This window comes from Squalius cephalus (assembly GCF_949319135.1).
Source record: "Squalius cephalus genome assembly, chromosome: 17".
Classification (NCBI taxonomy): Eukaryota; Metazoa; Chordata; class Actinopteri; order Cypriniformes; family Leuciscidae; genus Squalius; species Squalius cephalus.
The window spans coordinates 33,207,664-33,235,469 of record NC_137138.1 but is presented as its reverse complement, the minus strand read 5'-3'; the positions used below and the strand labels follow the sequence as shown (position 1 = coordinate 33,235,469).

The following is a 27,806-nucleotide window of genomic DNA, read 5'->3' as shown; positions in this document are numbered from 1 at the left end:
ATGTTTAAATGTTTTGTCACTTGCTTGAGCAACTTAATATATAAATCTATACAGAAGTAATGAATTGAAAAATAATGTTGTTAAACTTTAGTGCGTTCAAACGTGAATACACCTATAAAAGATTGTATAAACGTATTGTCTACAAAGAGAATCACAATGCTGAAAAAGCTTTAAGTCCCCCTGTGGTGAAAATCCAGCTTTTAATGTTGTTTATATGTCTATGTGGTGTTTTTAATGTGCTTTAAGACAAAGCATGTGTAAATTCCTAAGTCGACAGCATTGCTGAGTATTTTCTCCTTAAAACTTGAACCAAAGACAGTCTCAAAAACACGCTTTGAAATCGCTGGTGTTTCTGACGTCACAAACTACCTTGTAACCAATCAGATCAGCGTGTGATCGTCAACGAGTGGATCTCTGAGCTGAGTGAGTGAGTGGAGGCGGGGCTCATTTGCATATTCATAGAACCGCTTATACTAAATGAGGCAAGGGTGTCGAGTTACAAGCTATTTTAAGGCATGAACAATTATTTTTTCAAGGAAAAAAAACGCTTAAATATGTCATTTTGGTGATCAAAGATGAGTTTTAATGGATAAAATTATTGACTACAGGGGGACTTATAAACTGACAATAAAGTAAGCCACTGGGAGACCATGGATGCACTGCATTAATAGAAAGCCAGTTAATTTAAAGATTTTTAATACTAAGTATTTTTCCAAAATTAAGTTTTAGTAGTATTTTCATGCCGTGACCGAGGGGGTTGAAACGTGTGTGACGTAGCCATGCGCACTTACAAGACCGTCTCATTCTAAAGTTTAATGCTGAGGACTCGAGTCTACAAGCCTTCGAGAGACTGTCCGTTTGAGATGCACCAAAATATGGAAACTAAGGCTAAATATAAGACAACTGATTTAAAGATGTTGATTATGTGTAGAGAAACAATACATTTTTCACCACAATTCCACTGTTAAATGTGATTATTTAAATATAAGATTAATAAATATATCAAATAATACTGCTGGCTTCAACAAAAGCATATATCATAGATTAGTTTAGGTCTGTTTTTAAAGGTTTGTAAGTTATTGTTAAAAATCTGTTCCCCTACGGAGAAAAATAATGGGATTTTTACTTACGAAACCCAACTCTTGCACTCTACAGCCCACTGGAGGGTTATAGTAGTCAATTAAAACATAAATTTCCATCTGTTCCTCACACATATCTACTAGACTGTATGACTCTAGAAAACATGGACTATACCGGTACTGAACATGGTCGTATGAAACACTTTTACGAAGCTTGAAATAATACTATTGAGTATGGCCCAACATGAGGCTGACAGAATATTCATTCTTAGGATAAATATTTGGTTACATTTTATTTTAACGTGACATAGTAACACGTTACTACATGTAGTTACTATAGTAATAACAGTAAATAATGCACAATTACAAGCAACTAACCCTAAACCAAACCCTAACCGTAACTCTATAAGTACATGCAGTACATTAATAGTACTTATTTGATTGAGTACAATGTAACTGTCACCTTAGAGTAAAGTGTAACCAAATATTTAGTTACATAGTAGTTTAAATAAAGAGCAGATGTTCTCAACTGTGTCTGTCAAAAAGTAATTTTAGCAGAATAGTTTGTCCAATGACTTTTCTTGTTCTTAACAAAGTGATTAACATAGTGCCAATGTTACACAAAAATGCTAATTGTTTTCGTGCATGTATCTTAAAATGCAAATGAGCTGCTGCTCCCCGCCCCTCTTCAGAAGTGGGCGGAGCCTGTACAGCTCGTGCCTCCGATACTCTGCCAAAAACTAACAAAACGTGTTTGGTTTTGATTGTCATCTCTATCGCGGTCACACTCATGTGACATTGCAGTTTTTCATCATTGAAAGTTTATTATCTGCATGCGTTTTAAAGCCATATTAGTTTAAACTAATATGTTTCTTTGAGCGCACACATCTGAAGCGTGCACACAGAAAGCTGACTGTCAGACGGCGCGTATTAAACTAAGTTGTCTTTCAAGTCTCATTGCACTTAAATTATCAAATACACAAAAGATTATCAAAAACACAAAGTTCACGTAAACACAGTCGGTTTTGTCTGTGAACGTAAACTGCAGGGAAAGAAATCACGTGTGTATATTAGATCTGTGTATTAAAGTGAAAGCAGCATAATAATAAAATGAAATAATGAAAGCAGCATAAAAGTGCCGCTTTTCTCGGCACTCAAAGCGCTTTACATGGAAGGGGGAATCTCCTCAACAACCACCAATGTACAGCGTCCACCACACACCAGCTAATATTACAATATTCAGTACCTACTGCTATATTTGCTGTAAATATGAATCAAACAACAAAAGAAAAACAGATAATCACTCACTGCTCTTGACTGAATAACTTTAGTAGCTTTAATAGGAATATATTTCTTACTTGAATGCTGCTGTTAAATGCTCTGGTGAGGAGATAAACATGGCGGACTGTGTACCGCTCACTGAGGGGCGGAGCTAAGCTAATAGGGTGGAGTCTGTCTGCAATCATGGGCGGGGCTTGTTCCAATGTGACGTTATAGAGCTGGTAAGTCCCGCCCCTTCCGTAAAACCCCACTGGACCTCTAGGTTGAAAAATCGTCAATGCAAGTGAATGGGAGAAAATAATTATTTTCTGGTCCCGTTTGAATTGTGCCATGAATGTGAACATATGTTGTCTGTGAATTTTTTATAGAACTTTTCATGTTACAAGTTTGACAGTATATGGTATGATTCTTCGGCTAGCAGTTGTGGAAAAGACATAATGAGAAAGACTACATGTCGCCTATGTGACGTCACCCCATAAAGTTGACTTACTTGAAATTGACTTATTTTGTCCTCTCCCTGAAAGAAGGCGGTGAAGTGCACCAAAGACACAGCCATGTTTAGCGGGATCCATGAGCTAGTGTCTGTGTGCTAGTGGTGGTGACGTTTCAAACGCGTCGAAAGCAGCGAAGAGTTGTAGTCCACAAAGTGCTCTCACACAAAGTCTAACCGTATCAAACTTCTACCCGCTAAATTGTATCATTCTTTACACGAAAAGTTATATAAAAAATTCACAGACAACATATGTTCACATTCATGGCACAATTCAAACGGGACCAGAAAATAATTATTTTCTCCCATTCACTTGCATTGACGATTTTTCAACCTAGAGGTCCAGCGGGGTTAGCGGAAGGGGCGGGACTTACCAGCTCTATAGTGAATCACATTCCTGAAAGGCTCATTTTGAGGCACTGTTTCAGATTTATGGGGAAAATCACAAACAGAGTGAATTGATTTTTACTACAATAGGGTGGTTGTGTACACAATTTAAGTTTACATTGACTTGCTGCCAAAATGAGGCATACAGTATGTGATATTAAAATATCAGGCACAGCTGCTTCATTGATAACCCATCTTCTATTTCTGCCCACTATTGGGAAGTGGTGACATTTCAGCAACAGCTGTCAAAAGTCGTTCCATCCCTCACCATTATCAAGGTAATCACTTCTCAATTGTCTTAGATATCTTGGAGTCGATTCAAAGGCATCACCTAATAAAAAAGTGACATGGGAAGTCATCACGAGTTACTCCTCCACACCTCGCACACCTGACCTTTCTCAGAGCTCAATGGCAGTGTTATCTGACCACCCTGAGAGCAGTGGGCCGGGCAAACCGATCCACCAGCCTTTTCTTTCGGTCGACTGCTCCAACAACCTATTAGCAGGATCTAATGGCCTCATTACATCACATATCATGATGAGGGCTGTAAGTGAGCTGCCCTCCTGGTTACCAGATCCCTGTTTAGATACGAAGGAACAGAGGGACAGCTGGAGCCCGACACACAAGCTCTTCAATAACGTGCCTTTGTGGGCATCTGAATGTTTGCTAGTGGTGTTTGATGAAGAGAGATGGCTGCTTTTGAGCTTTCCTGGACAAAGCTGGACATGTGTTTCTCTTTACTGACCCTTTGTCCAATAATACGATCTTTAAGATTAGAACGTCCCACCTGTTGCTACTGCCTACCAATACTAGCAATTGCAAGTAAAAACATCTGCATAAACTGAAGCCTATTTATAAAAAGTGAATCCTTCAAAATCTCCCGCCCCCTACTTCCTGTTTCAATATGAAATACATCAATGCTGAAAAAAAAAAAAGCATAACTGTCAAGCAATTTCATGGGGTCTTTTACGGTGAACAATTTGGGTTGATAGTCATTCATAATCAGTAATATTAGGTTGGGAATGCAGACGTAAAAGACAGCATGCAAGTTGCAATGACTCTCTAAATGCAGATTCAACTCATTTTCCCGCCATTCACGGGACTCTTAAGCAGAGAGAACTTTGAAACCTCCTGAAGTGAGGAACGTGTGAATTACGTGAACATGAGAGTGTTTTCTCTCACAATCACTCAAGCAGAGACCGGTGACTGGTGATCATGAACTGAAGAAGCCGGATTGGCACTAGAGAGAAGGCTTTCAGTGTTTCTTGATGGCACTCAAAGCCTGATGCTTCGGCCGTACTGGGATTATTTTCCTTGTCAGATGAAAAAAATAAACAAAATAACCATTCAAATTTAGTTTTAAACGTAAGTTATTCAATATTTTTTCAACAATGTTCATTAAGCTTTCTATTAGTAAATGCTGAGATTAACATGAACTAAGATGAATAAATACTGTAGAGGTACTGTTCATTGTTAGTTCATGTTTAGTCTCAGCCTCAGACGTCACGGCCACAGACTGCTGGGTGAACGCCTGATGCATAAGGCACACAAAATGGGAAACACTTCGGGAGTTTGAAGTCGTCATCTGATTGGTTGAATTCTACAGGATGTCTGGGAGACGTGTGTGTTGCGTATCAAGATCAATTAAACGCTGGATTTCAAAAGTATGTGAACATTGTGGCTCCATTGTTGCAGTAAACTTGCACAATGTTCTTGAATTAATAATTTATTAGATGCATGGCGGACTGTTATCGTAGGGACATCGACTTAACATTGTCACTAGGGCTGGGTATCGATTCAAATGTCCCGATTCGATTCGATTCAATTCCGATTCACAAGATCTCGATTCGATTTGATTCTTGATTCAATTTGATTCAATGAATTCAAGGATTCAATTTTTACTGGGAAGAACTACTAACTAATATAAATTTCAAAGATTATTAAAGACAAGTAAACAGTCATTGATAAAAAAGAACAAATAATTAAACTATAAGCGATAGCACAAATAAATAAATAAATACAATGGGACAAAGACACAAATGAAATCATTTTCAAGCAGGTGTAAATAACACTGCAAATAGTTTTCACTGTACAAATTAAATATAGGTTCATCCTTATTAAAGTTATTCAGTGAAGAGCAAGGAGTGATTTTCTCTTTGTCTTTTGTAGTTTGATTAACATTAAAAACACAGACATCGGCAGGAATATTAGGCTGCTGTCGCTTTAAGACTAATGCATGGATCCAATAATGATACACATGCATTCTTTTTCTACCGATTACTTAAGCCATAACTGACTATGTTTACTTGTGCTCACAAAAGCAGGCATGTTGAGATAAATTTGTGGGAATTTGTCCGTTTAGGTGCAAGGAAATATGAAAGAGAATTAATTGTATTATTTTCACGCTGTATGAGACGTTCTCTTTCACTTGAATGCATAAATTGGCAAGGCTTGAAAAAGTGTGCAAATGGTAAACTTTCATGACCATGCAGCACTGGCCCGATCGGGACACTGACAGTTCCTTCAACTGTCTGGAACGTCTTTCACACTAAAAGCCGCACCTGTATCCGCCATGTTCAGCACTGAATGAATGACAGGGTCCCGCTGCAACATTGCGCAAGGCAAATAAGAGGATGACATCTATTGGAGAAGACTAGTAAGATTAACGTCAATCAGATATTATGTTCAATGTTTGCGGAAATAAATACGGAAAAAAAAAAAACGATTTGTGGCTTTTGAGAATCGATATCGAATTGACCACATTTAAAAAAAGGTTAATCAAAAAATCTTTTTTTTTTTTTTTTTGCACAACCCTAATTTTCACGCTCCTAAACATGATGTGGAACAAAACAAACTGTGATTGGTTGCTTAGCATGTCAGTCAGACATTCTCTTGGGCGGTCCATGTCCAATAAAATCTGTGATGGAGTCCAGACTCCAGACCTGGGCAGCGTTCAGCCCCGACAAAACGTTTTAAACAGAAACGGTGATGTGTTGAACACACTGTTCTGATGACGCAAGAGTTGCAACTATGGCAGCTGAGAAGGCCATTCTTTGTGTTCTTTGTGAAGAATTTTAGGAGCCAGATGAAGTCGGTATAAATATGTGTTTAATACTACAAAATATGCCCGATGTTACAGTTACTGCACTTGCTGCCCAGAACAAAAGAGAACATCCCAATCGAGTGAAGGGATTGCTGAAACTGAAACTGAAGCACACATCTTACCTAATTCAGACTAAAACACATCTATTTAGCCTCACATACTGACTTGTAGTTCATACTGTTTTAATACCCTGTATTTTCTTTCTCATTTTTAGGGAAAGCACTTAATTACCATTGTTTATTTCTATACCAAATGTCATACACTTGCAATGAAGCTAAAAATATAAACAACTACATCATTATGTTGATATCCTATATTTTTACAATAAAACTTACGACAAACATGTCTTCTAATATCCTCAGTTGTTGCGTATACCGAGCTGCATCGAACACATTTGTAAATTACTTTCCTTGAACCCATTGTGCGAGTTCACTTTAATACCGCGTGCATATACATGTTGCTGCTGATTGGACTGCAGTTCTGACACACCCACCAAACAAGAGAAAACGTATCTCAAACCCCGTTGCACACCGGTGCACGCCGTTTCCAGGAAACATGGGGTGCTTCTCAATTCTTATTTGTGCATCCTCGTTTCCTCTCCTCGCTTCCTTTCCTCGCGTCTCAGCTCCGCCCCCTGTAGGATGCGAGGGAAGGCTGCAAGGAAATTAGAGAATTAGCTGCAATTAGAGAATTGAGATGTCCTTCAAGATGGCTGTGCTCGATCGGTTTCCGGGTCATAGGATGGAGGACGGAGGAGAGAGGAGACGAGGAGGGATATTGAGAAGCACCCATGACGTTCAACCCGGAAACCGTAGCAAAACGTTGCGCACCGTTTTGAACTTGAACGTGCCCCTTCTGCCGTCAGTCTGAAGGTCTGGCTACCAGAGACTGGTTCATGTTAAAAAATGTAGTTAGCTCATTTTAACAAATGAAAACTTTTTGTAAAGTGTTACCAAGACTACTTTCAAAAACGTAAAATAAAAGATTTCAAACTTTTGAACTGTACCTGTATATGTAATAAGTATATAATTGATCTAATTTGTAAGTATTAATTATTTTATTGGGTTTAGGGTGATGAACAGTCTTCCTTCAGTCCTAAATGTAATGCAAACATTGGTTTAGAAAATTAATCCCATCTGAATAGTACAAATTAGAATGGATTTGTTAGTAATAATTTAGTCTTTCTTATCCACCCCCCACATCCTGTTTTGAAGAGCTTTGTCTCTTAAGATGCTGTTGATTGAGCAGCACTCTAGTGTTAATAATTCAAGTAGCTGTAAGCAAAAAAACAAAACAGGGTGTATTGTTTTCATCCCTGTAGCCCAGGCGGAACAGGGGATGCCGTCTCACGGGAGATCCTCCATTATAGGGACGGAAATGCACTGGAGGGTGATAAACACTTTTGTTGTTTCTAGTATTACAGGGCTCAAAGCTAAGGATTTTTCCTACTGGCCTGGTTAGTCTAGTCTAGTGGTATACATTTTTAGTATACACAAAAAAAGTAATAAAAAAAATAAAACATTGATTGTTTTCGTAGCTTTTGACCCAGTACCTTTGTATTCTAATAAATAAGGATATGACACCAACATTTTAGATACCACTGATATTCCACAATTTTGATACCACAACAAAAACTACTAGCCAAACTAGTGTACATTTCAAAGATTATTAAAGGCAACAGTCAGTAATAAAATAAGAACAAATAAACAAATCACAATCAATACCACCAATAAATACAATAATAATGAATAATAAAATATAAAATAACACTGCATTGTCTTCACTGTATAAATTCACTGGCATTGGGCAGTCCTTAATGTCGAGCCCTGTATTATAATATATACTGATATACTGTGTTAAATGATACTGCCATTAAGACAACATCATTTATATCCATAAAAAAGATGATTAGTTAGTGGACTAAACTTACTGTAGGTGACGAAAAACAAGAGGAGTTGCTATATTGTGAATATTCTGATTATGTATATACTGTTGGGTAGTAGTTATATATATGTGTGTGTAGTATGTAAAGAGATAGGTGTAAAGAAAGAGCTCAGGTAAAGACCTGCGAGTCTACCTGCACGAATCCACTGAGCAAGGACATTGACAAGGCATTGCACGCTGAACTAAGTATCCCCTTTCTACTTTCTTATTCCCTAGTAATACTCATTGTTGTCCATGGCAGACAGAAGTACAAAGACCTCTGCATACAGAAGTACACTCCAAGATACCTATACGTTCCCTTGCCACCAGCCTGTTACCCTCTCCGTCGGGCAGTGGAAATGTCAATCGGCTGTCAACAAAGCTGACTTAATTTCTGCTTTTGCCTGTCAGTCAATGAGTCATGTAATGTTTTGGCTCTGACTGAAACATAGATCTCAGCAGACAACCCTGCCACTCCTTCAGCCCTTTCCACTGACTTCACTTTCTCCCACGGGGGGACAGGTCTACTCATTTCCGACAGCTGGAAATTCTCTCATCTCTCTTCTCCCTAATTATACTTCTTTTGAATATTATGATATCACTGTTACTAATCCTGCCAAACTTTATCTTATTGTCATCTACCACCCACCAGGTCAACTAGGCAACTTTCTGGAAGAGCTGGATGTGCTACTGTCTTATTTTCAGGAAGACGGCACGCCGCTGGTAGATCTTGGTGACTTCAACATCCACCTAGACAAACCTCAAGCAAATGATTTCTAGCCTTGTTCGACCAGCGCACCCCTGCTATACACAAAGCAGGCGAAGAGCTAGATCTCATCTTCACATGCAACAGTACGATTGATAATCATCTTGTTACTCCGCTATATCTTTCTGACCACTTCTTTCTCCAGTTCTCTGTCACTCTGCCTTCATGCTCACCACTGAGTCCTCCTTTGCCACTGAATTCTCTATTTCCTACACACTTTTCCTCTGTGGTTTCTGTTCCCTTTCCTGCCACTAACCACTTCTCTTCTCTGGATGTCAAAGAAGCAACAGACACTCTGGGCCCTATTTTAACGATCTAAGCTCATGGTCTAAAGCGCACAGCGCAAGTGCACTTAGGGCGTGTCCGAATCCACTTTTGCTAATTTAACAACTGGAAAAATGGTCGGCGCATGGTCTAGAAGGGTTGTCCCTTTCTCTTTTTTTTCTTTTTCTGTCTAAGGTTCAATAAACTGTTCCATATTATATATATATATATATATATATATATATATATGTATGAAGAGTTCAGATGCAAAAGCCTCTAAGTGCCATCTGAAATTTTCTTCTAGAATGATAATTTTTTTCAAGCTCTTATATTTAAGTTCAGTAATTTCACTTAAATTACAATTAATAGGTCATTTTCATTGTCATTTAAGTGAAATTACTGAACTTAAATATACGAGGTTAATAAAAATGATCATTCTAGAAGAAAATTTCAGATGGCACTTAGAGGCTTTTGCATCTGAACTCTTCATATATATATATTATACAGAGATTTTTATGACTATTATTTCAAATGTCAGGCTGATGAAATTAAAGCATTGATACTGTAAAATGTTACTCACTTAAAAGCATCCAAACAAAAACGTACAAGCCAGACCTCACATTTGTCACTATTTTTAAAAACCTTAGAGAGTTGAAAGAACTGCCACAAACTCTACTACAGTACATACTACAGCAACTTGAAGGCAACTTATGTGATTTTAAATAAACACAGCTGCTTCAAAATTCCTTAATGTGTGTAATTTATGTTGCAATATTTACTCAACAGCTCTATTGTCAGTATAAGCAAACCAGGCCACACAAGGCAACATAAAGAACAGTATCAGCATCTGAATAATATCTTTGCATGTGTGTACATTTAAATCGTTTTTCCAAACCATTTTGCCTGTATGTGTGTGTGTGTGTGTGTGTTTTACTGGATGTGCAAAACCTTTATGCAGTTTACATGCAGTCATTACCTGTGGATGATGTGTTTGTTGCGCAGGTAGTGCAAAGCCAGGGTGATTTCACACACGTAGTGCTTCACAGTGCTCTCTGTAAAGTGCACATTCTGTTGTAGATGGTAACGTAGATCTCCTCCCAGCAGCAGGTCAACTACCATGAACATGTCCTCTTCGTCTTGAAATGAGTACCTGCATTAGACAAATTATGACAGTGTTGTTATCTCTGAAATCCAGATTTCTATTTTTTATTTTTACAATGTCTAATTTGGAAGTCCAAATATCGCTGGGCTGACAATACCAATTTGTCTTTTGAACAAAACTTCACTAAAGAATATAATATTTGAATTGGCCAGTGAATTGATCTTCTCTTTAGTAGAAGTTAGAGTACAATATAACCATGATGAACAAGTTTGTATTACAGCCATCAATTAAATATTTATACATGTTTAAATATGTATAATAAATTGGAATATAAACATAATTATATAATTCAAAATGTTGATGTAAAAAAATCCCTGATGTGCAATTCAAATGTTTATATACAACTCAGTTTTGGTTGATTATTAAATTAATTTGATTAATTAATTGATTATCAAACAAACCTTATTTTTTGTGTCGGTTTTCAGTTTATTAAATTCAGAATACTGTAAGTGCATGTAAAATAAAGTGCAGCTGGTATACTTATACACATGCTTGTTAATGCCAATATCTACTAAGCCAATCATGTGGCAGCAACCCGATCCTTGTTAGGCAGAAATGTGATCGAAGTGACTTTGACTGTGGAGTGATTGTTGGTGGCAGACAAGGTGGTTTGAGGATCTCAGAAACAGCTGATCTGGGATTTTAATGCACCGTAAACAGTCTTGAGCTTACAGTGAATGCAGAAAACAAAAAAACAAAAAAAACACCCAGTGAGCGACAGTTCTGTGGCTGAAAAGGCCTTGTTAATGAGAGAGGTCAAAAGAGAATGACAAGACTGATGACCGGCCTTGAGTGAGCAGTTCAGGCTGGCTGTGGTGTAATAGTAGGGTGCCATATCACAAGCCCATCAATCAATCAATCAGTGACTGACACATATATAAATCAGCAAACACTCATCATATTTTGCTCCTTTCGTGCCACGCCTCCCCAACTCAAACATCTTTAACAGTCTTACAGGTGCTTGTGAAAGCATGTCTCAGTATGTAAAAGTAGACTTCTTACAATAAAAGGTCCAACATATTAGGAATACATTTAGCTGTGCTGCTATGTGTCACGAGTAAGCAATTGAGTAGGCACACACTGACTAGAGTGAATGCGTTTTGCACTGGGTCATTTTTTGACATGATGCACAACAATTTGAGGCTGTCTATACACTGGACACGTCAAAGTAAACATCATAAACCGGAACATTTGTCTTTCTGAATGGGTGCATGCAAATGTTGTATTGAAGCATCCATTTTAGCGCTTTGCAATGCCCCATTCACTTTGACATGCTCATGACCATTAACCAGTAATGTTGTGCTCTCGCAACCCACACCCAGGCTTGTGACATAATCAAAAGCCCAAACTCCAGTGGTTGGATGTCTATCAGCGAACGCTTTCCTACATGACCACTCAGTTCCTGCTACGTTCTTTATTTATACAATTAAATAAATGATTATACAAAGGGACTCCACTCATGGGGAGGGAATAATGTCTGCACTGAATGTGAGGATTGAAAACAATCCTGCCTGCTTCTCCTGCTTCTTCTATATTGCTGAGTCAACTGAGTTTGGATGTGCTAAAAACTTTATGCATCACATAAAGCTGAATGAAGCCGTCACACCTGTGAGCCAAAAACTGTCGTCTGCCACTCTCTGTTTGGAGTGCTGTGTCAGAGGAATTAAATCACTTGCAAGTAGCTGGGGTGATAGAACGCATCGATGCCTCCGCATGGGTGTCACCAATTGTTATGCAGAACAAGTCAGGTAAAATTAGGATATGCATTGACCTCAGAAAGCCAGTGATGTTGGACTCTTTTCCATTGGACTTTCTTTTACATTGATGAACCACTCTCTGCTGATAAGTTTCTACTGTTTTCTCTATCATTGACCTGACTAATGCTTACTACCAAGTGCTGAAGCATGAGGACAGTCGGCAATGCCCTTACTGATTATCTGTCACGTTTGCCCTTACCTGCTTCTCCTGCAGATAATGCTGTTGCTCAAGCTCCTGTTGATGATGTTGATTGTTGCTTTTCTACCTGACGCCTCTAATTCTCTGTCTACTGCTAATGTTGATGCTGCATGTGGATGGATGTCCTTCAACAAAGAGTAGGGGTGTAACCTCGGCATCCTGGCCAAATTTGCCCATTGGGCTCTGTCCATCATGACTTCGCCAATCATTGCCATATACTGATCACTCTGTCTCCTCTCCACCAGTAAGCTGGTGTGTGGTGGGCGTTCTGGCGAAGGCTGCCGTCACATCATCCAGGTGATGCTGCACATTGGTGGTGGTTGAGGAGATCCCCCCTTCCCCCTGCCACGTGTGTCTGCTCAATGACAAAACTGTCAAGTCACACCTGCTCCTCTCCAGCCAGAACTGTTGCCAGATGGACCATGGCAGAAAGTGGCTGTGGATATAGTTGGGCCATTTGACACTGCTGCATCCCACTATACTGTAGGTTTGGGATAACCTTAACTGACTATTACAGCAAATGGCCTGAGGTCTCCTTTACTCACTCTGTCACTACAGATTCTGTGGTTTCGTTTCTGTCATTAGTCTTCAGTCTTCCATTGAGTATAATTACAGATAACGGTGTTCAGTTTACATCTGCTGCTTTCGCTGCTTTTCTGTAAGGAAGGAATATTCGTCACCATCGTTCCTCTCTACGTGGCAGCTAATGGTGTTGTAGAGAGGTTCAACCATGTGTCTCAACACACTGTCTAAATGGCTATCCAGTAACATCTGTGGTAACTGATTTCTTGCAGTGCCACTCCACATGTTGCAACTGGTACTTCACCCATTCAACTCCTCTATGGCAGGCAAATGTGCACAAGGCTTTCTATTTTGCCATCTGTTCCTGTGCATCAGCCAACTGATATGACTGTTCGTGAGGGGGAACGCAACTGCAACACAGAGGGCCCTATTTTAATGATCTGAAACGCAAGTATCAAACGCGAAACGCAAGTAACTTTGTGGGCGGATCTCGTCCGACTCAAATCTAAAATGGGTTGGTCTGAAGTAGCTTCATTACTCATAGGTGTGGTTTGTTTAACGTGAAATAAACCAATCAGAGCGTCATCTCACATTCCCTTTAAGAGCAGGCGCACTTGTTCCATGGCGGATTGCTATTATAACGGCGGATTTGCCGGGAGCGGTTCACAGCCGAGGAGACCGACGTTCTCGTCAGGGCCGTAAAACACAGAGAAGTGACATTGTATGGGGATGGAGAAACACACCCAAATTAGCTTCGGTTAAACAGGCGAATGATAATTTGGGTAAATGTGTAAGCTAGATTTATGCCTATTTTTCACATCTTCATGGACACCACAATGATTTCCCTCATGTGGAATATTTTTCCTTGTAATTATGTATGGTTTGCAAAAATGTCAACTACTGCGTCTGTGTAGATGAGAGAAGCAAAATGTATTCGCGTTGTGCACACGCTATATTATGGCCAAGCATGTGCCCTTAAAATAGCATCTGAACGCGCCACTGACTTTAGACGAGGTTTCTCCTGGTCAGTGGTGGAATTGTTTTCTGAAACTGCAAAATAGCACCAGGGAACGTTTGCGCTGGAACACGCCTCCTCTTTTCGCTGAACCGCCCCCGGGAGCGCAAGTTCATTCCCTAATTTACCGACGTGCGTCTGTGGAGGGAAAAGTCTGCTGTGCGTCGGGTGCAAAATAGGAATGATACATGCGTTGTGTCGGTGTACAAAGTCAATTGCGCTGAGTGCAAGATATGGCCCAAAATGTAAAAGTACACAGATGCTAAGCGGGGTGCTTGTACTCCTTGTTTCCATGAGGGGGATACAGTGAGGGTATGCAACCCCTTGCAAGTTCCTAAGAGACAAGTTTACTGATCCGCTCACGGTTGCCAAAAGACTTGGGGTGGGTACATCCATACTTAGACATGGAATTCTTCCCATCTCACCACATTTCCATGCACACCAACAACTCCTTTTGTGTTCAGCAGAAGAAAGAAATTCATACGGGTTTAGAATAACTTGAGGTTGAGTAAATGATGACAGATCATTTTTGGGTGAACTTTCCTTTTAATATTCATGAGGGACTGCATGCATCCTCGGTTTGGAAGTGAAAGTTCTGAATGCATGAAGTAAGGCAGGAGCATAAGAGATGGAATCAGAGTAGTCTCAGTGTGGACACAAATACAACACAGCCTGAGGGTTTTTAAGCAACATAACAACAATCTGGCCATCTGCAGATTTTCTCATCTCATTGCTTAATGTTTTAAAAGACTTGTGTGAGTCATCTAAGTGAACATGCCATACTGAACATGCTCATTTGAACTGGGACATCTCATCATTTCCAAGGAGACTCTACATTGAAATCTTCTAAAATATTAAAAATGCAGTAATGTTATTTTAGACAGAAGAAATTAGAGCATTGCTGGTCAAAATTCATGAGGCACTTACTGTTAGATTTTTCTGAAGGTGCTATGGCTGGTTTTTAGGACATTGCTATGAGGTGGTTGTTTTTAGCAGGTTTTTAAGTGGGTGTTTTGGTGTCCTGTGTGGCAAGTCTCTATGATATTCTGGTCTATAGGATTGTTTTTCCTGTTTCATCATTCACCAGTCAAAAAAAGATTACTGTTTGTCCTATTGTATTTTTAGAAAATCGACAAGCCACACAATTTGAGAAACCATAGCACAGAGAGTGCAGGGTGAGTTACAGTCCTAAGTTTGCTGTAGTCAGTTTACTGCTCTGTGTGAAATTATTTAACACCCAAAAAAGCATGTCTTAACCCATTTTGTGCTTGACATGGCTGCGAAAGTTGCTGCAAGGAGGATAAACCACAGAGAATAGAGAGTGAGTGGTAGAACGAAGAGAAATGTCTCCACTCATGTTCATTTATGCAAAATGCCAGAGGAAGATGTTATCCGAACATATCACTTGCCAAGCCACGTTCTCAAATTTAAAATCGCACGTCTGTGTTGTTAGTACATCACCCGCACCTGATTATCATCGGCTTCGCTTGTTTGCGACCCCGCGCTATTTTGTAGATTGATAGATTGCTTTGCTCATAATAGGTGTGTTGGACATCGGGTAACCGATTGGCGAGAGTAGCCGCGTTCAGGCGAGAGGAGTTGAAAACGGAGACGTGAAGTCGGACACTTTCTGCTTCCCGTAGTGACGGTCGCGCTGTGTTTGCATACTTTACCACAGCTGAAGTGAAATAAATGCACTATTTGCTAAATACACAGACTTTCAGTTACGTTTTCATTTAATACTTTATGTACTGCTTCATACAGCGTCTGTTTGCGCAAGAATAAAGTTCAACATAAGTCTATACTATTTAAATACCAATGTAGTGGGGTCTCAGGGGTATCAGTTTTATTTTGATAAACATGACACAATATAACATCGCGACTACATGAAAATAGCTTTTAGTGTTATAAAAACAGATTTGTGAACATTAGTCGAACTAAAGGGGTTGGAATAAACATGGCACACACGTGATTCGGCCAGTCGTGGAGCTCATGCAGCCGCTCTGGAGAAACTGCGCTGGCTGAGTCCTCCGGCTGCTCTTGAGTCGCTCTCGCGGTACGTCACAGTCACGTAGAGTCGCGCTGTCTCAAGTCGGACACAATTTCTAACCGGCATGCACGCCGATCGGTCTGCGCAGAGCTGTGTGAAGTCGAACAAGCCTAATGTAAATGAGCTGGCTGAGTCATGTCAGTCGATCACCCGTAGAACTTTTACTGGATTGCGGTCTCACGCTGATTTGCCCTGTTTAGTAAATCAGTTTGTTAGTTTTTAGTTTATTTTGTTTTAATTATTTATAGTTTAGCTTAAACTAAATGAAAATGAGAAATGTTAGCTGAAATAAAAGAAGTTTTTTTTTAATTAGTGTTTATTTTATTTTTTATGTAATTAATATATATTATTTTCAATTCTTTAGTTTATGATAATAATCCTGCCTTTGAAACCAAACAGAAGGCAGAATTAAACAGCTTTTGTGTACCTCATAATCATTTTAATGTTAGCCTGGCAAAATATGCACAGAAGTATTTCACTTTGGCATTGTCAGATTTTGTGGGGCATTCATTTTTCATTCTTTATAGCTGTCTAATGACCCATTGAGGCTGCTTGATTTGTATTTCAGGGCTTCACTGAGATCCTGCACTTCTGCAAAAGAACACATCTGATAAATTACTAATGACAAGGAAAAAGGCATGGCATGAAAATGTGCTTAAGATGTCACCATGATATGTGTCACATTGATTTTAAACTGCACTTTGATTGACAGGCTTTATTTGTCAGTTCGCAATGCCTGCTCAGCGGCCCTTGTCAAAGAGGGACCAAATTACACCGTGGTGCTGAGAAAGCATAAGATGTGAGCCTTCTTCGGTCAAGGTATACTTCCTGTACAAGCACAATGGTGACAAAAGATTGATTCACTTTGAGTGCATTTGGGGGGCTCTTAAGCGAAAACGAAAATTGCTAAACACAAGCCAAAATAATGTAATTATCTCTACAACAGTTCATCAAAACCAGTTTAAAAGTGCTAATAGCATAGTACAACATTATTCATAATTGTCCATTAAATAATACGACCATTAAAGTGCAATGGCTTTTGAATGTGAAAACTATAGTCTAAATGCTATTATCTTTTTGTTTTAGAAGGTCAAACATTCAGACATCAGGAGGATTCAACTTTCGCCACAGACCTCACGTTCACAAGCAGAAGAGTTTCAGCGGTCTGGGGAAACACACTCAGTGTGAGATAGGAGGTAGGATGAGAGCTCTCCTCTTTAAATATAAAAAAGGTTGTAGACTCAGTTGGCCATCAGAGAATGAAGCCTGTCTACATCTCATTTAAAAGTAATTAGGCTTGGACCGCTGCTATATCTGAATACTGCACAGATAAGTATTTGAAGTAATTGTCTACTGTCAAAGATTTTACTGCAAAAGTGTCTGGTGTAAGCAATATATTTATCAAGATATCTTAAGTTTCAAGGCCTGTGATGCACTGTACATCCAACCTGGTTGTTTTGCGGTTTGGAGAATAGATCTTGGTTTCATCTGACCACAAAATATTATAATAACCCATACAGTTGGGTGACATAATGTTATGAAAACCTGTCTGGGCTGTAATTTGACACAAACATAATATATTTTTTTTATTTTGCATAAAGAAAATGGGTCCGACTTTATATTAGGTATATTTAACTACTATGTACTTACATAATAATAATAATAATAATAATATTATTATTAGTTAAATACTCTGTACTTATTGTGTTCATGTTGCATTGCAAAACACTTGTGCTGCTATTGAGGTGGGATACGACGTGTTTAGTGGTGTGGTAAGGTTAAAGGGTTAGTTCACCCAAAAATTAAAATTCTGTCAGTAATTATTCACCCTCATGTTGTTCCAACCCCGTAAAAAAACTAAGTACAATGTAAAAACATGCATGTACAAAATTAGTGCATTGTATCAAATAATTCATTTAAATGTCAGTACATAGTTTTTTTTTATATATAAGTTTTAATTTTTTTTGTTTGTTTATTGCATCTTGACAATCAAGCACTCTTTACGCAAAAAGGCATCCCTACATTTTGAGGGTTTTCTTTGTAATGCTCATTATTTTCTGCTGATTCTTATTAGAATTATTACAATATTTCCCAGGTCTCTCTTGTAAAAGAGATTTTTGATCTCAATGAGACTTCCTGGTAAAATAAAGGTAAAAAAAAAAAAAAAAAAAAAATACATTGTTAAGACAGCACAACAAATACTTTTTAAGTGCCCCTATTATGCTCTTTTAAAGGTTCATGTGGTCTCCTACAACAGGTTTACATGCATCAAAGGTAAAAAAAGAAAAACACTTTAATTTTCTCATATTATACATTGCATATCAGCAGATTTTTCAAAATGATTCCCAAACGACTTGTCAGATGAATCAGTCTCTCTAAATCCCTCCTTTCCCAGAGCCTTCTCTGCTCTGTTGTGATTGGTCTACCGCTTACAACGCTTGTCGGAAGCTAAATGCCCATTACCATAACTGAACTTCAGCTCCGGAGGCTTCCTAAAGCTCAGAGATTGTACACACTGTAAAGACAGAAACGATGACATCGATTTTACCATATGCGAGTCCGATGATGAAACATTGGAAGAACTACCAGTAGTTATTCAATCCAAACCTCCATCGCAAGGACGACTTGAGCAGGACGTTTCTCAGTGATACGCTACTCAGTTTGAGGTACATTATGAGATGTTACAACTGTAATTCCTCACCATCAGCATTAACAAGAATATGTCCATCAACAAACCCATGTGTATATTTCTAATTTATTGCAGTGCACATGTGGGAACTGTATCATTAACTGTATCAATAACAGCACATACATTAGCGTAACTGACTGATGAAACATTAAAGTTTGTAAAACAAATCTTGCTCCATCCTTTATCATTACTCAAAGTAGTAAGAACAACAGACAATCTGCCTTAATGGACACAATTTTAGCTAAGTATTTCAGTAAGACAGTAATAACGTGATTTAGCCGGAGACCAACATAATATAAAACACAAATTTTGAACACTTGGTAGAATATATATACATCAATAATTAATCATACTTTCAGGTTGTGATTCTGAGGAGCAAGTTGGTCTAAAAAAACAGGGTACTGACCCATCTTTAATAAGTGTTTTGTAAATCCTATTTAGACCTTGATTTGAGAAGCAATCGTCAAAAGTTTATACTGCTGTTGTATCGCTGTGGTAGTTTAAACCACCGACTCTTTACATCTTCATTCTTTGGAAGTGTTTACAAAAGAGAATTTGCTTTTGCAGAGCAACGTCTTCTCGACATGTACACAACGAACCAGCTACAGTGTTTGAGGGTGGGTCAAGTTGTTCGAGGGCAGCCAATGAAGACTATAGGCAGGCATTATGCAAATTAGACTGAAATTCCTGACGACTCGTTTAGGCGGTTCAGAGTCGATTCTTTCTTTTGCGAGACAATAACTTTATTTCTGTCACGAGTGTTTGGCATGGTAATGGTTATGACAATGTTGTCTAGGCAGAATAGATCTGCTACGCTGCTATGGCTGAAGAGCAAGTACAGAGATTTGCTCCAGCCAATACATTCACAACACGCTGCTGTGGGCAAGACATGCTGCTGCTGTACAATATAGCGTACATGAATTACACCTAGCAGATCTATACATGTAGAGCTGGAGAAGGAGGAGGGTTTCTGAAAGCGTGCTGCACTGCAAAGGCAAATGCTAACAAAGTATTTGAAGGTTGAGCACGTGAGCTCTTTGGCTACTGAAATGGCAGGAACCAATCAGCTGTACCCTATAGACAACGATGTGATTGCAAGCAGGTTGAGTTAAGGACCTATTAGCGTGTGCCATCTAGAGTTTCATGACAGAACTTTGTATTTATCGTGCACTTTCGTCTTTACAACTTTGCAGACCGTTTACATTCAGAGACAGCTATATTACACACTGCACGAAAGGTAATGTTCAAAAAAGCATAATAGGGGCACTTTAATATTGCTTCTACAAAATCCCAACTTGCATAACTCTTAACTATGGGGGATTTACCCAGGGAATGTGTTATTTTTCTTAATGATTCAAACGTAGCAGCCAAAGGTCACATTGAAGGGGTGATCAGCCAGTTACAGCCTTCTCTCATGTGATCTGCACTTTGCCATTACCCCCCTCACATGCACGCTTTATGACCTCAGTGAGAACACAATGAGCTGCCTCCCTCTGAAACTTGATCTGCTGGTGTCACTGTTCGACAATGTCACTTTTGAGAAATGAGTGCTTGACACATTATTTTAATCTCATATTTTGAGATTGTTTTGTTTTACTACTGTAAAATACTACTGTATATAATTTGAGAACAGACTGAACAGATTATTTTATATTTGTCAAAAAATGTGGACTAAACTGAGGTGAATTTTGTGCTAACACTTTACTTAAAGCCTTTATATATTATGCATTATAAAAGTATTATAATGCATTCATTGTGCGTTGCAATGCACCTTATAATACATTCTATGGTCTCATGAATAATCATAACCATAGTTATACTTATCTATTCATTTTTACACAAACAGAGACAGACAGAGAGTGAGAGAGAGAGAGAGAGAGAGAGAGAGAGAGAGAGAGAGAGAGTACTGTGGCTTGAAGTCTCTCACATCTGACCTTGAGTGCTCTTTCGGTCCAGTAGAACTCACATTCATCTGCAGCACTGCAGGGGAACATGCACAATGCTCACCTTCTTTTAAAACGGCTGCCAAGCACATTACCATTCCCCATGCATTCTTATCAAATTTAACGCCCCATGCGGCAGGACTATTATTTAGAGAGAGCTGTTTTCTCTTCTCCGCTGTACGTATTATTTAATTTTTAATAAAAAAAAGCACTGCTATTGATTTAGTCATTTGCAATTTAGTCATTCATGCATCACATTCTGATGAGGATGATGTGTTGTGCTCCAGCATGCTCCATTGAGTCTGATAAAGAAAACAAGACGTGCCATAATATTTGAGGTGTTTTTAGTTGATTCTAAATGCAACGTGATCACATTAGTGTTTTTAGGTATTCATACTGTTCTGTTGATATGGTGTTATATGTTTTATTAATTTATTATTTATATTAGATTTTTTTTTTGATAAAGATTATATTGTATTATATTCATTTTATTATTTATTTATAATAAATATAAAAAGCTGATATTGTACACTGAAATAATGTAAACATACTGTCAACATCTAAACATACAGTAGTATATCCTTTTAAAGGAATAGTTAATCCAAAAATGAAAATTCTGTCATGTCATTCAAAATTACTCATGTCATTCCAAACCTGTAAGTCTTTCGTTTATGTTCGACCTGGTGCGGTGCGGGTCGACAGAGGAGCTGAGGGAGGGAGGAATGGAGGAGGAGGAGTTAAGGCAATGGGCCGAGGTGGGGTAGCAAGGACAGTAGCCGGAGGCAGAGTCAGGGAATCCCCCAGCCCGTTTGAGGATGGCTCATGGGATGCCCCAGGTGAATCCCCAACTGCAGTGAGGAGGTAAGGGATGAACAATGGTGTAGACAGGAGATGACGAAGACAGGGCTGGAAGTAGAGGTGGTGGTAAAAGGGTGGGACCAACACATCAGTCTCCCAGTCCATTGCGCACTCACTCACTGCGGCGAGGTTGTGGACGTGGAACTCCTCCATTCCCTCAAACTCCACTAGTATTTCCTCTGTCACAAACTCGGTGGCCGGCTCGCACGCCAGGTCATACGTAAGGGGCTCAAGCTCCGGTGCGATGGTGGGCACATCCACTTATCATGGCATTGGCACTGGCACTCCATCTGCTGAGACCCACCCTCACATCCCTCCAGCTGAGTTCTTGCATGTCTGGGAGGTCTACTTGATGTTCATAGTTCGCCCCGATCCAATACAGAGATTTGATGGTTTCGTCATCAAACGGTGAACGTACGGCAAGGTGGCAGAATTGAAGGGTGTAGTCCAACAAATTTTGGCCTCTCCTGGCCAACGCAGCAAATTCAGCTGCATAATCCATTTTGTGGTCAGTTATTCTGTCACAGTTGTCCAAATATGAAGATTCCAATGCGAACATATTTAATAAAGCAATAAACTCAGGTAATCCATAAAGTAACAGCATGTCTACACACAAACAATAACCGACAATGAACTTAGGAAACACAGGAACTTAAGTATACAATGATATCTCAAATGCGAACAGCTGTTTAATGAATATCCATGGTAACAAACAAGTGGTGGGAAGCGTGAGCAAAGACAACAGTAAATAATGACAAGCAAACTTAAAGTTCATGCAAATGAAAACTAAACTGACAGTCCGTGACCCGTGTTCTACTTCAGTAGCAGGAAAGGAAGCCCCTGTCTTGCGTGCAGAAATTGCAGTCCTTCTGGTAAAGGGTGCGGCAGAGCCTGTCCCTCCAGCCGAGAAGAGGAAAGAGTTTAACAGCCTTTACTTCATCGTACCTGAAAAGGGCGGTGGGTTGCGGCAAATCTTAGATCTCCGAGATTTCCTCAGCGGCAGTTACACCGCTCAGGTCGATGCATATGAGACCGCTTCAGCACTGGCTTAAGATTCGAGTCCCAAGATCGGCATGTCGCTACGGTACACATCACGTGGCTATCACGCTTGTCTGTCATCTGTCCTCATGACAGCCCCTCCTTTGTGAATTCCCCTTAGGAAGGACCTTCCTTCTCAGGGGTAGGGCACAATTTGGCACACACAACCAGACCTCTAGAACCTCCAAGTCTGGCCCTGGCTCTGCTTTCCTTCCTGCAGGAAAGCACCGTTCTAAGGTGCACTGCACTAAGGTGACACAGTGGATGGTAAGTCCTTAGGGAAGCACAACCTAATCATCAGGTTCCTTAGAGGTGTCAGGAGGTTAAATCTTCCAGGTCTGCACCTTATTCCTTCTTGGGACTTCTATGTAGTGTTGCTGGGCCTACAGAGAGCCCTGTTTGAGCCCCTGAAGTCAATTAAGCTTAGTGCCCTCTCGTTGAAGAGGGCCCTCCTGACCACTCCCACATCCATCTAGAGGGTTGGGGACCTGCAAGCATTCTCTGTTAGCGAAACGTGCCTTGGGTTCAGTCTGGCATACTCACGTGATCCTGAGACCTCGACTGGGCTTTGTGCCCAAAGTTTCCACTACCCCTTTTTGGGATCAGGGGATGTACTTGCAAGCACTTATCTTTGGCGTGTCCAGTGCATGCTCTTTGCCTGTTTAGGGGGACAGCAGAAGGGGAAGGCTATCTCCAAACAGAGGATTGTGGATGCCATTGGCATACCAAACACAGGGTGTGCTGTGCCCCCTGGGAGAGCGAGCACACTCCAATAGGAGTGTTGCATCCTCTGGGGCACTAGTGAACGGTACCTTTGCAAGATTTTACAATCTCTGGGTTTAGCCAGTTTTGTCCCAAGTATTATCAGACACGTATAGGTAAACTTTGGACAACTGGTCCAGTGTATCGCTTGCACACAGCGCCTGTCCCCTCCTTGAGGTGATAACGTGTGCATTTTTGTCCATGTGTGTTCCCCATGTCCGGCAAACCCTGGACAAATTCGGTAGCCAAATTTGGTGGTGGAATTTGCTGCCAGGCCGATTGCTCGTGGTATGTCCCTTTTTAGGTGAGCCCTTGTACTTGGGTTAGGTGCTCCATATTTCTGGATTACCTGATGGTAATCCCATATGATGTATTTCCTCTGTTCAGTTTCCCGGTTGTTAAACCCACACCACAGAGACATGTGGTACCTCCCTTGTGGTCTCCACATTGTCCTTTTTTCTGCATAGGAAAAAAGTCACTTTCAGCTGCATTTCGACCCTCCACCCCTCTGGCTTGGCCGGGCTCCTCCTTCCTTCCGGTTCCACCATTATCCTCACTCCCACAGGTGCCAGCTCCATTTTGGCTCTTCAGACCTACAGTGTCACCACGAGTCTTTGTTTCCTCCCCTCCGCCTGGGTCCCCACCTCTCCCAGATCCACCTTAGTTGGACAGGTTCCTGTCTCCACCCTGGCTTCTCCCTCCATTGGTTCCACCATGGGCCTTCATCCTGGTGACTCTGCTCTGGGTCACTACCTGGTTCCTCCCTCCATCATCTCCTTCCTGGCTTCTCCCTCCATTGTCTATTCCCTGGCTCCTCCCTCAAGCGTCTCCTTAGAGTTTTTCCATTCCTATTTCCATTTTCCTAAGGTGTGGTTTCTATTTACGGCACAAGGATGCACCATCCAGGAGAGGGGAGTAATGTTAGGATTTCATTCTGTTCTGTGGACTGTTTATTTGCTTTCTACTTCCATTTAGTTATTGTATTTATTTTCTGTGTTGAAAATCGAATACTACTCTACTATATAGTATGTGAAAAATAGTACACCGACAGAGTAGTATGTTCAAATACATAGTACTTGAAATACAGTAGGCGAAAAGTACCTAGATGACCTACTACTTCCACTGAGATTCTGAAGTATGCATTCGATGGACACTTTAATATTGCATGAGGCCACAGGAAAGGATTTGTGAATGGCGAAGAAGCGACACAACTGATAATGTAGGTCACATGACAGTGACAACATGGCATATGTAGTGCATCCGAATTTCATTCATACTACACATACTCATACTATATAAAACAGTGGTTCCCAACTCTGGTCCTGGAGTACCCCAAACTCTGCACATTTTGCATGTCTCCCTAATCAAACATACCAGATTCAACTCATCAGCTAGTTAGTAGAGACCTGAAATGGTTGTGTCAGATTAAAGCGCCATCTAAAATGTATTGTACTCCAGGACCAGGGTTGGGAACCACTCATATAGAAAGTCGCAAAGTAAGTTTAAAATAAAACGTAGTACCTACTATACAGTATGCTATTTTAGGCTCAGTGTAGGTCAATATAATATATTTAGGCTTTTACAACTTAATTTCACCATAATAAAATAAAATACATAATCATTTCTGTTATGTGCTGACAACCAAAAACTAAATAAAACCCACAATAATTGATGCAGTCAGTAAAGCTAGCTAGTACGTGTTCTGCACACCAACAATATTTAAAATACTATAAAAAAATAAATAAAAAAAAATCATTGTGCTGTGTGTGTTGTTTGCTTTTAGCCAAATAATATAAATCAGGTTTAAACTGGAAATGATTTTCGATCATATCAACATAAAAATGCACTTTAAATAAATGACATGGTTGTTTTACATTTCGTCATATTGCACTTTAGTGTAATACTAAAAACTATCCATAAGTGGGAGGAGACTGGCCAGCAATGAGTTTCAGGTGTGGGTAGCTAGTCATATGACCAAGAAAGCATAAATAATTGTTGCAGAAACAGATAGTGAGATTGGCATGTTTCTGAAATTGGCTCGACGTTCAGCCTCTTGACCCTTTCATATAGGTGTGTGGAGTTATTAGTTGTGTGATTTGTTTGTGTTGAATGAGTGCGTTTTAATAGTGCAATTCCATTCTTATTTGATCCCTTTTTTTCCTTTAGGCTGATTTATTAACAGGTTTTACTCTCTGTCCTGGAAGCTGGGCAGACAAATATTTATTGCTGCGGTACATTCAATGGGTTGGCGGCCGTGTAGGAGTGTGAACAACCGGTAAATGCAGTATACCTTTTATTGAGGCCGACGGGTTATGAGTTTGAGTCTGCAGTTGTACTTTTGCTAAAGTATGTTTTGTTTGTTTGTTTTCTTTTATTGCAGGTTGTGTTAACATGTATTAACGTGTATGTTTTTTTTCTTGTTAAAAAGAGCCACTGTCTCTTGTGTATTTAAGTTTTCTTATGTGGTTTATTTTTTTCTTTCTTCTTTACTTAATTCTATATTTGATGTTTAATTTGATCTTATTAAATATCATGTGTCATTTGCTTTTGTTTGTGTGGTACTGCTCTCCTCGTTTTTTGTGTTACAGTGCTTAATGGTTTTGTACAGGGACGAAAAGCCTGCATCGACACTTAACCTCCCCTGTGTAGGTGATTCGGGTGGCGTGACACTGCTGTGTGGTGTGTATTAGAAGGTTGGCACTGTAATGGTGATTAATGGTTTCTACTTGTTTGCGGTGAATCCTTTGGGTTTTTCTTCTGGTTTCTATTCTCAGGTGGCAGGAGGAGCATGAGAACAGGCCCGACCCTTGAGGAGAGCCATTTCCTCCTTTTACGGATATTATTACTGACACATGTTTTTAGTTGGTGTTTTAGTCTTTGATGGTCTTTGCTGGAATAATAAAATTGTAATATTTTTATTAACTACGTTTGATGCTTATCAAGTGATTTGTAGAGGGCTCCTCCTCCCTTAAATAAGGAGGTCACATAGTCAGTTCATATTTCCTACACTACACATAGAAAATATAGTAAGAATGAGTATTGAATAGTAAGCTTAGCAACATGCTATTGTCAGAATAAACAGAACGCTAGGTAAGCATACTGTGTGAATGGCTGCTTGGGCAGGTCTCATATACTGTACTGAGTGACATTTTGATGGTTCCTATTCAGTTAGGAGTTGAGTCAGCTCATTAGGTTTTCAAGAAGCTTTTCATTGTAATTGTTAGCATTGGTGTCTTAGTAGAATACTTATACGCAGCTGAAACACTCCAAGGTCACCTGTTTCATTACATTACATCAAAAAACATCATACATTTTTTATCACATCATGAAAATTTAACAAATGTACAGAACAGTATTCAGTTATTTTGTAAATTATACTGCTGTTGGACTATGTTTCAGCACTGATGGATCACTTAATGACTTGGAAAAACTCACCAGAAATTGACCAGGAACGGGTGCTCCAGGTTCTGCATTATCTGGAGCTCTTTGAAGACATTGCGCACCTCATTGCGCTCCACACACTGAAGTTTGTTCATATACTTCATGGCATACATTTTCTTTGTGTCCTTTTTCTGAACAATGCATACCTGGGAAAAAAAAAAGGTAAGTGGTCTTTATTGAAAAAAATCGGAATCCAATGTTGCTGAAAAACTGGACAGTCTCTGTTGCACTCAATAGAGTGCATTAGTGCTCGCCCACTTTTTCAGCGGTGTTAGTTCTGTAATTATTTTTGCCCGTACATTTTTCCTAAAGCCATGAACCAAACCAACCAGCTAGGCGAATGAAAAAATGAGAATGGTACAAGACTGTGTACTTAACGGCTTTAGTGAGGGAAAGAACTTGTTCATGGTAATTCCACGAAGCACTGCGAATGAAATAATTAATTAAAAATGATGGTGAAATATAAAATTATTAATTTGATTATATCTATAGAAACAATATATTTTGCAAAATATGCATATATCTAAAAATATTTAAGTATTTTGAGAGTGTAGGGAGACGAATTTGATTACATCATTCACATGCAGAGCTCTTTTGGTACAGTTTGCGAGGCAATTACTCTGATTGGTGGAGTTTCCTGTACAGCATCATAGATAATGTCATTTTTCACCACAAATTCTGCTGTCTAACACGATTTGCTGAAATATTGCAAACAGATGGCTTTAACAAGAGCATATACCACTGATTAACAACTTTTTTTTTTTTTTTTATCATTAAAAATCCCCTTTTTTCAATTTCCCTATGCAGAAAACATTGATTTTTACTTTTGGAACCAGACTGCTGCATTCTACTGGAGAGTCAACATAGATAGAATCTCAGAATAAATTAAACCATATTGAATATTGCACAATAATAGACAATTGGCTTGCCATACTATGCAGTCAATATACTAGTAATTAACCATCTTGAAGCCAACTGGAGCACTTTTATTCATTGAATTCTCTAAATTAGGTCTTAATCTACAGTATTAATGTTTCAAGCACAATCAATGAAGATCACTGACAATTCACTTTGGCC

At 39.4% G+C, this 27,806-nt stretch overlaps 1 protein-coding gene across 1 annotated transcript in view; it reads right to left on the bottom strand.

Annotated features, from left to right (window-relative positions):
* Positions 1 to 27,806, bottom strand: part of stk32a (serine/threonine kinase 32A) — a 77,019-nt gene that overhangs the window by 36,562 nt on the left and 12,651 nt on the right. The window contains exons 4-5 of the mRNA XM_079847091.1: positions 26,724 to 26,875; positions 10,270 to 10,443 (exon numbers count right to left, since the gene is read on the bottom strand). Coding sequence (XP_079703217.1) covers positions 10,270 to 10,443; positions 26,724 to 26,875 — 326 coding nt within the window. The remainder of the gene's footprint in view (positions 1 to 10,269; positions 10,444 to 26,723; positions 26,876 to 27,806) is intronic.